This window comes from Vombatus ursinus, unplaced genomic scaffold (assembly GCF_900497805.2).
Source record: "Vombatus ursinus unplaced genomic scaffold, bare-nosed wombat genome assembly UNPS02004677.1, whole genome shotgun sequence".
NCBI lineage: Eukaryota > Metazoa > Chordata > Mammalia > Diprotodontia > Vombatidae > Vombatus > Vombatus ursinus.
Window position 1 is genome coordinate 1,486,723 of NW_020944455.1, and position 10,251 is coordinate 1,496,973.

The window sequence follows — 10,251 nt, forward strand, 5'->3', positions numbered from 1 at the left end:
GTGGACTATGGCCCTGTCAAGCCCCACCTTCCCATTTTACAGAGAAGAAAACTGAGGCCCAGAGAGGGGAAGGCATTTGGTTGAGGTCTCTCTCAGAGGTGAGATCTTGAACTCATGTCCTCTGACTCATAGGCTCCTGGATCTGGAGCTGGAAGGGATCTCTGGCCATCAAACCCAACCCTCTTATTTTATGGATGGGGAAACTGAGGCCCAGAGAGGTGGTAGGTTCCTCTTCTTTGGAGGCTGGACAACCACCTGTTGAGTATGTTACAAATAGAGATTCTTTTCCTGGATGGGTGGGCTAGATAGCTTCCAAACCTCTGGTTGCTTCTGTAAAGAAATCTGGCCAAGCTCACACAGCTAGGTATTGATGGTGGGGTTTGAACTCATTTTTTTTTTTTTACTCATAGGCTTGTAAAAATCTGGAGCTGGAAAGGACCTCATAAGTAATCAAAGCTAACCCCCTCTTTTTGCAGATGAGGAAACTGAGGCCCAGGGAGGGGAAGGGCCTTAGTCTAAATAAAACAGAGAGGAAGCAGCAGGGGCAGGCTTTGAGCCTGACTCCAGGGCCAGCACTGTTTCTCCTGTGCTCGGCTGCCTCCCACGATGTATCGATCGGCTTTGCTGAATCACTTGTTTTTGTCTTTCTTTTCTTTCTTTCTTTCTTTTTCTTTTTTTTTTTTTTAATCTCTGTTAAGAGGGATGGCTCGCTTGGTGAGGGGAGTGTGGTGGGAGGGGAGGAGGGATAGAGTCACGACTGGAGGTGACAAAAAAACAAAATAAAACACTAGAACGGAGCTCTCTTTTCTAAACAGCAGAGAGAATATACACAGTATAAAAATCCTCCAGTTCTAAGAGACCATAAAATGTCTGCTGCCAGGCTAGAGAAATGAGTTCAGCAGTATAGGAAGAAGGGTGTTCGCCTGTGGAATAAGATTTCAGGCCCCTGGTCCCTGATGCTGCCGCAGATTTCTGCATGGCCCTGCAAGGTCTTTGTCTTGCTAAGCTGTGACCATCTTAATTCCTCACTGCAGCGTCTAAGGGCAGAGCCGAACCAAATCGGCGGCATGGATTATTGGCCGCCGTTGACGACGGGGCTGGAGTCCTCTTGCCGGTCTTCGATCTCTGTCTTTTGTCTAAACAGCACGTCTGGGACCTTCCTCACCCTCTTCCCGAAAAAGTTATGGGATGCCATTAAAATTCACCTGTAGAACATGCCTCTGGTACCACCCACGTTTTTATTCCTGTTTCTAGAGTGCCGACCGACAAGCTAACACTCGGCTGCTTTAGTATTCTAGGGTGTCAGACCTGGGGTGGGGGGTGCTTAGCAGTCTTGAAGACCATCTCCCTCATATTACAGGTGAGAAACTGGGGCCCAGTAGGTCATTCATTGATCAGGGGCTCGGAGCTGCTCCCTGGCAGCCCCAGAGTAGAGCCGAGTTCGGCTGGCCGACACCCCTGGCCATGACTGCAGGCTACCTTTCTTTTGTTGGTGGTTTGTTCAAGGCTCCTGACTTTATAAAAACCACTGCATCTCTCTCTCTCTCTCTCTCTCTCTCTCTCTCTCTCTCTCTCTCTCTGTCTCTGTCTGTCTCTCTCCCTCTCTCCCTTTTTTCTCTCATTTTCTCTTCTCTCTTTTTGTTTCTTTCATTTCTTTTCTTTCTTCCTCTCTCTTTCCTGCTGTCCTCCTCTCCTTTTCTTTTTTCCTTTCTTCCTCTCTCTCTCTTTCCTCCTCTCTTCTTTCTTTTTCTTTCTTTCTTTCCTTCCTTTCTTCTTTCTTTCTTTCTCTTTCTTTCTTTCTCTCTCTCTCTTTCTTTCTTTCTCCCTTTCTTCTTTCTTTCCTTCCTTCCTGTCTTTCACCTTTAACATGCCTTTCAGTAATCTGCTTTTAAATTTTAACAGGGTCAAAAAGGTGATACTGGCCCTGCCGGCCCACCTGGACTTGTAAGTTATGGGATTTTCCCCCTCCTTTTGTTAAGTTTTAGGTTTTTGGAGTACTCTCTCCCTCCCTGGCCCCGCCCCACCCAGTCTCCTTATATCACAGACAACCCAATTCCTCTTCTCAAATCAACCAATTCATCACCAATCCTTTAGGAAGCACTCCCCGGGTTGCCAGGCACCAAGGCTCGGCATTGGGTGTAGGGGTTACAAAGGAAAAAAACCAAACCAGCCCCTCCCATCACCAAGTTGACATTTTCTCAAGGGAGATGACCTTCTCTAGAGGGAAACATGACAATCAGTCAATCAAGAAGCATTTTAGTGACAGCCTACTATGTGCCCTGAGCTAGGTGCCTGGGCCAGAGAGACAGCAATGCAGTTGAGCTTCCATTCCCTCAGGGGAGACGCCGCTGTATTCACAGTACAAAGAAGGTAAAATTTCCAGTGCCTCCCAGTCCCATGAAAAAAGAATTGCGATGGGCTTTATGTGAACATTTTAGCAGTGGCCTAATCCTCGAGGAGGCCTGTGATTTGCTTTCTTTGTGTAACTTTTCCATGGTACAAATGCAGAAATACAGCAGCCCTTGTTTCCTGGGTCTCTGGTAATTGCCAAGGTCGTTTCTCAAATGGCCAGCAGGTGGCACAAGAGCTACTTACTAAGAAAGAGCCAGGCTCCCCTCCCTTCCCCTGGAGGGCCCCAGGGAAAGATGGATTTAGTCCTAATAGGTTTTCTCAATTTGTAATTGCCTGATTTCAGACCTCCCCAGCTCCGAGTGTGTGCTTTCTGGGCGCCCTTAGTAACAAATGTAGAAAATGGTTCCGTGAAAGGCTAATTGTGGGATTTAGGGATTTTCACTGTGAAATTGACATTCCCCAATGTATTTCTGACTTTGTTAAATTTAATTGCATAGGTTTCAGTTGTTCTTTATTTGGCCAAAAGTTGGTGAAACTTTAAACTCTGAGAGTGAATTGAAGCCGTGAGGGGAAGGGAAGCATGAAAGCTTATGTTATGTATGCAGACATTGAACTAACATGGCTGGACGCTGCCTGCCTGCCAGGAGGGCAGTGAGCTTGGGAGGGATTCTGCAAGGAGAGAGAAGATGGGGTCCTTGCACTCAAGGCAATTAATGGACTGGTTTATATTTTCCTCCTTTCTCTGGGACTGTCAGAATTCTGCCTATGCAGTTCCTGGGGCTTTCCTTTCACAAGATTGCAGGTTTCGAACTGCAGCCTCAAAGGCCCTCTAGTCTACCCCCCCCCAATTTAACAGAGGGGGAAATGAGGCCCAGGAAAGGGGAAGGGACTCATCCAAGATCACACATAGGATCCAACATCTAGAGATGGAAGATGGCCATGGAGTTCAATCCCCCTTATTTTACAGATGAGGAAACTGAGGCCTAGGGGGAAAGTGACTTACCTACAGTCACACATAGATCCGAGATCTAGAGATGGAAGGGACCTCAGAAGTCATAGAGTCCAATCCCCCTCATTTTATAGATGAGGAAACTGAGGCCTGGGGGAAAAAGTGGCTTGTCACCCAGGCAGTAGTAAAGCAGACCCCGGATATGAGCTGGGGTTCTCTGATCCAAGTTCACTGGTATTTCCACTTATACCACGATCCTTCCATTTGTCCCTTGCTACCTTGGGCAAAGCCAGTGACCTTTCTGAGACTCACTTTTCCTCAACCAGTGCTCTTAGCAGGCCAATTGCCCTCCTTGGTTTGGGGGCTTAGGCCATCAGTGTTTTTCCCTAGATGTGGTACTCATAACTGAACCCTCTTCCGACACTGGGAAGTGCTGGCCCTGCTGGAGAGAACGGGCCACTGGTATCCAATGAACTTGGCTGTCACAAGGTTCTTCCATACATGTTACAAATAATATTTTCTAGAATCACAAAACTGGGAGATCTAGAGCTTGATTATCCAACCCAATTTCCCCTTCAAAGATGTAGGAATTGGGGACCAGAGAAGTCGAGTGACTTGTCTAAGGCCACGCAGCCAGGCCCTGGCAGCGCCAGAGCTGATCCCCAGTACCCTGTGTCATTTTGTTTCCATTTAGTCTCTTTCCCTATTTTCTATCATTACTGGAGATGGACTAGGGCTGAGCATTCTCCTCCCTATAATACCTATCCATTTTCTGGGAAGCTTCTTTTAACTCTATCTCCCACATTTATGAAATATCCCCAGCACATGGAACATCAGGTATAGATAGTGAAGAGCTCTGGAGGAAGTCGAAATATACAAGGCCTCAAAGAGCCATCATTCTAATGGAGGAGACAAGTACGTCTGGAAATGCATGCCAAATAAATATGGAGGGACTAAACATTAGATTCAAGGTAGTGTGGGAGGGAGGGCTCTCAGCACTTAGGAGGCCTCCAAAAGGGTGATGCTGGAACTGGGTCTTAAAGCAAGACAGGGATTCTCTGATGGATATGTAGTAAGTACTCAGCACAACCAGCTGGAGCTGCCTGGACCCTCGGACATGCTTACTGTGCCTTGCAAAAAAACGGTTTTTGAAATCAGAAGACCTGGGTTTAACTCCTCGTCTGACACTTATTTCCTGTGTGGCTTCAGGCAGTTTGAGGCAATCGGGGTTAAGTGACTTGCCCAGGGTCACACAACTAGTAAGTGTCTGAGGCTGGATTTGAACTCAGGTCCTCCTGACTCCAGGGTTGGGCAGTCATTAAACCTCCCTGGGCCTCAGTTTCCTCCTCTTTGAAATGGAGGGATTCAACTACATGATTTCTGAAGTCCCTTTCACTTCCAGAGCTATGATCCTGTGTATGACCCTGGATAAGTGACTTGATTTCCCTGGGCCTCAGTTTATCCCTCTGTAAATAAAGGGAGTTGGACTTGATGGCCTCTGATGGCCTTCCAGCTCTAAATCTATGATTCTATGTGTGACCTTGGATGAGTCCCTTCCCCTTCCTGTGCCTCAGTTTCCCCTTCTGTAAAATTAAGGGAGTTGGACCAGAGCGCTTCTGGGGTCACTTCTAGCCCCATTTCTAGGATCCTTGCTATATTCTGCTGCATTAAGGTGGATTTTCCAGAGCAAATTTGATTCCCTGTTTATTGAATTCTTACTATGTCAAGGCATTGAAGTGGATGCTATAGGAGAGACAGATCTGGGCTTCCTAGCATCCTATGAGGCCTAGAGACCTTTGTCCAAGGTCACAGAGGTAGCAAGTGACAGTTCTGACATCTGTAAGATGAGAGGGTTTGACCAGAAGTCCATTATAGTTCTAGGTCCCTCATCTTAAGAGGAAAGGAAGAAAGAGGACCCCAAATTGCTATGCTAAGGGCAGAGGGGTATGCAGAGGCTGACAAGGAGTTTGACTTAGCTCTAGTGATAAGTTACTGGCTGGGGGTAGAAAGAAAGGACATCACTGGAATTGGGCATGTCTTACTATAGAGCCTCAGAATCAGAAAAATCAGAATCAGAAAAAGTTGAGGAATTTGTATTTGATAATGTAAGGGTTAGGGAGTCATTGCCCATCATTGAGCAGGGGAGTGACCCAATGTTGGTTGATGTTTGAGAAAGCATTTCCTCCTATTTGTGGAGGATGGCTTGGAGTCGGGGGGAGGCTCAGTTAGGACATGTACAGAGGTGAAGGGAGGAAGGTACTTTTGGATATCGAAAAGCTGAGAGAACCAGTGAGGGAAGGAATGGCTATAGAGCCCATTGACAATGGTGGTGGGTAGGTCTGATGGGAAGCGGGATGATTGTAACGTAGAAATCACCATCTGAGTAGTGGGTTTAACAGTTTGCGTTGAAGTTCCTCCTGGAAATCCTGCTGCTCCATGGTCCTCCACATGTGTCCACACCCTTTGGACATCCTGGAAAGTTGCTGTGCTAATGCTGTGCTAAAGTCTGGTCTCCATCTCCCTTCCTTCCCCGTTAACACTTACGAGTCTTCACGTTCCTGTTATAGGTAATTCCTTGGCCTGGGACTGGCGAAAAAGGGAACCTGGGCTTGCCTGGTTTGCCTGGAGAGAAAGGAGATCAAGGATTCCCTGGGGTACCAGGTCTATCTGGCCTTCCTGGGCCTCCAGGTAAGAAATGGTGCCTGAGGTCAAAGATCTTAGAACATCTCGTGCAGACCAATGGATCAGTTAGTCAATTAACAAGCATTTCTTTATTAAGTACCTACTGTGTGCCAGGCACTGGAGACACAAAGACAAACTAAAACAGTCCCTCCTCTCAAAGATCTCAGAATCTATTCAATCAATCAGTCAATCAACAAGCACTTATTAAGTACTTACTATGTGCTAGGTACTATGCTAGGCAGTAGAGAAATACACAAATGAACCAATCTCTACCCTCAAGAAACTATATTCTAAATGGAGAGACAATAAGCACATATATAAATGTATACCCCAAAGTGTTAAGAGAATAAATAGAAAGTAATCAAGGAGGGTGGGCATTCATAATTGGGGGGGAATCAGGAAAGGTTTTGTGTTAGAATTCAGTCAAAGGGCCACATATGGGCCACATGTGGCCTGGAGGCTTCAGGTTCCCCACCTCTGTTCTAGAAGGTTCAGGAAACATTCAACACGACTAGCTTTTAAGGATTTGGGGGGGGGGTAATGAATAAGCAAGATAGTGTAGTGGAAAGAGGGAAGGATTTGGAGTCAAAAGCCCTGGGTTCAAATCCTAGCTCTTCCAGGATCACCTGTGTGACCTTGGGCAAGTCACTTCCTTTCTGTGAGCCTCAATTTCCTCCTCTCTAAAAATGAGGGAGGTTGGACTCTATGGCCTCTGAGGGCCCTTCTGGCCTTAGATTCTAGGAGCCTATGTGTGACCTTGAGCCAGTCACGTTCCCTCCCTGGGCCTCAGTTTCTTCATCTATAAAAGGAGAGGGTTGGACTCTATCCGTGAAAGGGACAGTTAATGAGTTATTTGATTTCAGCTTCCTCTCCCACCAAACCTCTTGACAAGAAGGTCGATGAACACATTTGAATTGCATCTTTTTTACCGTCTTGGCCCTTGGTGACCATTCATCACCAAACAACTCAATTGAACCTCTCGTGTATTCCTGGCACTGTTAGGTGCTGGGGAGAAGGATAAAAATGAAATTGTTCTCACCCTCAAACGGCTTCCGTCCTACTGGGGGGAAACACACAGACACAGACTAGTCAAAATAATTTTGTCTGCACTGGTCCTGTCATTTCATTGGCATTAGGGAGTTCCCAGGGAGGGAACTCCCTTTACCAATGCAGATCAGTACCTGTGCTACCTTAGCCTTAGAGCCTAATTGCTTAAATGACTTGCCTAGGGTAATACATATGTCAGAAGTGACACGTGACCCCGGGTCTTTCTGACTTAGGAATTAGCTCTCTCTCTCTCTTTTTTTTTTTTCCCAGCCAAAGACAAGGTTTATTAGAACATTTGTCATATTGGGCAGACTCTTAAGGAGTCTGAACATTAGTAGGAATTAACTCTTTTTTTATATACTACACTTGTCTCTTTGGGGTTTTTTGGACCAGACCTGTGATTTCATTGGTATAGACAACTCCCAGTGAGAAAGCTTCCTCTCCCAATGCAGATCGGTACCTCTTTTACAACTTAGAGCCTGGGGCACTGAGAGATATCAAGGTGCAGGACTCGAACACAGGACTTGTTGGCTTTGAGGGCAGCTGCCTATCCACTAAGCCATGCTGACTACACACATATTCAGTATATAGAGTCATTTCCACAGGAAGGATGCGATTTGTTAACAATTCATCAGGGCACCACGAAAGGGTGGGGCAGAGCGGTCTGGAGACATGGGAGGAACAGGGCTGCCATGGATAGGCATGAGGGATCTGGGAATGGTGGCCAGATAAGGGAGCTTCTAATTCAGAAACATGGATACTGAGTGGAACCAGAGGGTACCTAGGAGGCTGTGCCTGAAGCACCCCCACCCCCATCTCTTTGCTAATGCCCTCTTGTAGGGTTGGGCTACTGGCGACCTCCACCTATGATTTCCCATAATGATGTTGCCAAGCTGGAAATCTTGGGTGATCACCACTGCATTGAATAGCCATTCTGGGCTCGAGCCTAGGGGCATTCTGTCTGAGCAGCAGTAAATATGCCTGCTGCCATCCTTCTCCATTCGGGGAACATATCCTCATGTTTATGCTGAAGTGAGATTATGGAATGTATAAAACCTGTTCTTTGGGCTCTCCAAAGCTATTTGGCTAATGGAATCATCATGCCGTGTACCCAGTAATCCTCCGGAGAGGCCTACGAGGAGAAATGTCATGGCCCTACCCCAGCATTGTGTTAAGCTGGCAACTATGTCAGTTTAATAAACTGGTGGATTATGGTGTGGATGTGGAGATCACAGAGGTGCAGGCTGGGAGGGCCACCTGGAGGCCAGCTAGTCTGGGCCCCACCTCCCACCAGGACTGCCCGCAGCCCGTCTCAGATCGATGGTGTCTGTCTGTTTTCTTTTTAATGGTCCCCAGAAACTAGTTCCAGGATTTGAGTTTGAGCCTTTCTGAGCTTGCGAGAAATGTAATTATTTTTGTGTCAAATGAGGAAAGGCAGAGATTTTTCAGCACATTTCTAAAAGCATGGAGCACACTTTGAAGATTGTTCTCTCTGCCACCTCCAAAGGTGATTGAAATGTTGACACTTCCCTCCTTCTTCTCCCAAAGTAGAAAATAGCAATATAACCTGGCGTGCGGGCTAGGGTGAAGGACGGATTCTGCCATTACTTGCTATGCTAAAGAGATTGCAAGTAGCCATTGTAACATGCTAAGGCATTGTTCATTGTAACATGTGCTTTTCCTTGTCTAGGGATCACTGTCACAGGCCCTCCTGGACCCCCTGGCTTTCCTGGGGAAAGGGGTGAGAAGGGAGCTAAAGGTCTGCCTGGCATTGCCATACCCGGACAGCCTGGACTTGACGGGCGACCTGGGGTTCCTGGTCTCCCTGGGACTCCGGGCAAACCAGGACCTCATTTCCCTTCTAGTAAGTGGGATGTCTGCTCTTCCCCCACTTTAAATCTAAAAGAAGCCTAGTGCCTAGCAAAATGGATGGATCTTGCACCCTCTTTGTGGTCTATTACTCAATCAGCAAACAATTATTAAGCACCTACTGTGTGCTGGGCACTGTGTTAGGCCACAAAGATACTGTTCAGTAACAAAACCAAGTATCTCTGCCCTTAAGGAACTCATATACCACCGACCACCTTTGTTATCTGAAGGATTCTGCTGCCACCCCTGTGTTGGAAATCGTTGGGGAAGTCCCTGGTATTTAAATTTGCCCTTAGGTAGTTTTCAGAAAGCATTTGTCCTTCCTTCCTTTCCGCCCCTTTGTGGCTGCTTTTAGCTGATGGGTCTGCATTCTCTGTTTACTTCTGCTGACTGTTTACTTCATCATATCGCTCTCCCTGGAAGGAAGTCTTGCCTCTTTTTAACCTGTTGAGATTTCTTTTGGTTTAGTTCAGGGATTTCTAACCTTTTGGGGGTCTCGTGAAACCTGTGGACTCCTCGGAATAATGTTTTTTAAATGTGTAGAAAAAACCCATAGGATTACAAAGGAAACTGATTATATTGAAAATGATGTCATTTTTTCCTAATCAAAGTTCATGGACCCCCTGAAATCTATCCGTGAATCTCTTGGGGATCCTTGGACCCCAGGTTACAAACCCCTGGCTTAGACTCTTGGCTGAGTGGGGACAGCTCCCAAACCCAAACACCATGGGGGCTACTGGTCTTTACTTTTAATTTAGATGGTGAGATATGTGAAAAGGGAGCTCGGGGCCCACCAGGATCTCCAGGGGACAGAGGAATGCCGGGAGAGCAAGGAGTGAAAGGTACAATCCCAAACCTTGGTCTTGTCTTAATTTGCTTGAACTCAGGAAGTAGAGCCCTTTCATTAATTAGGTCCATTAAATTGGGCCCATCAGAGCTGCTGTAAAAAAATACACGCTCATGTTTCTTACCAATGTTTCCAATACAATGCTTTCCAGGAGACAAGGGGGACACCTGCCTCAACTGTATTGAAATTGGCCTTCCTGGATCTCCAGGGCAGCCTGGTCTGCCAGGACCTCCAGGTCTTCCAGGTAGAGTTCTGGGGCCTGCCATCCTTCTGGACTTTTGTTGGTTGTGTTTGAATGTCTGTGAAGAAGTCAAGTCCCTACATGCTAGGAAGAATCTCACCAGAGCTCTGACTTACAGTAGACACCTGGTCTTAGAAGCCTCTGGCATTTTTGCCAACTAGGCCATAGTGGGACTATGGAGATTTCTATCTTCCTTCCTTTCCTCCTTCCTTCCTTTCTTCCTTCCTTCCTTCCTTCCTTCCTTCCTTCCTTCCTTCCTTCCTT

The 10,251-nt window shown here is 46.7% G+C and overlaps 1 protein-coding gene across 1 annotated transcript in view; it reads left to right on the plus strand.

Annotated features, from left to right (window-relative positions):
- The window catches only part of COL4A5 (collagen type IV alpha 5 chain), a 202,363-nt gene that overhangs the window by 75,284 nt on the left and 116,828 nt on the right, over positions 1 to 10,251 (plus strand). The window contains exons 18-22 of the mRNA XM_027839100.1: positions 1,903 to 1,944; positions 5,869 to 5,989; positions 8,721 to 8,894; positions 9,658 to 9,741; positions 9,898 to 9,990. Of these exons, the coding sequence (XP_027694901.1) occupies positions 1,903 to 1,944; positions 5,869 to 5,989; positions 8,721 to 8,894; positions 9,658 to 9,741; positions 9,898 to 9,990 (514 nt within the window). The remainder of the gene's footprint in view (positions 1 to 1,902; positions 1,945 to 5,868; positions 5,990 to 8,720; positions 8,895 to 9,657; positions 9,742 to 9,897; positions 9,991 to 10,251) is intronic.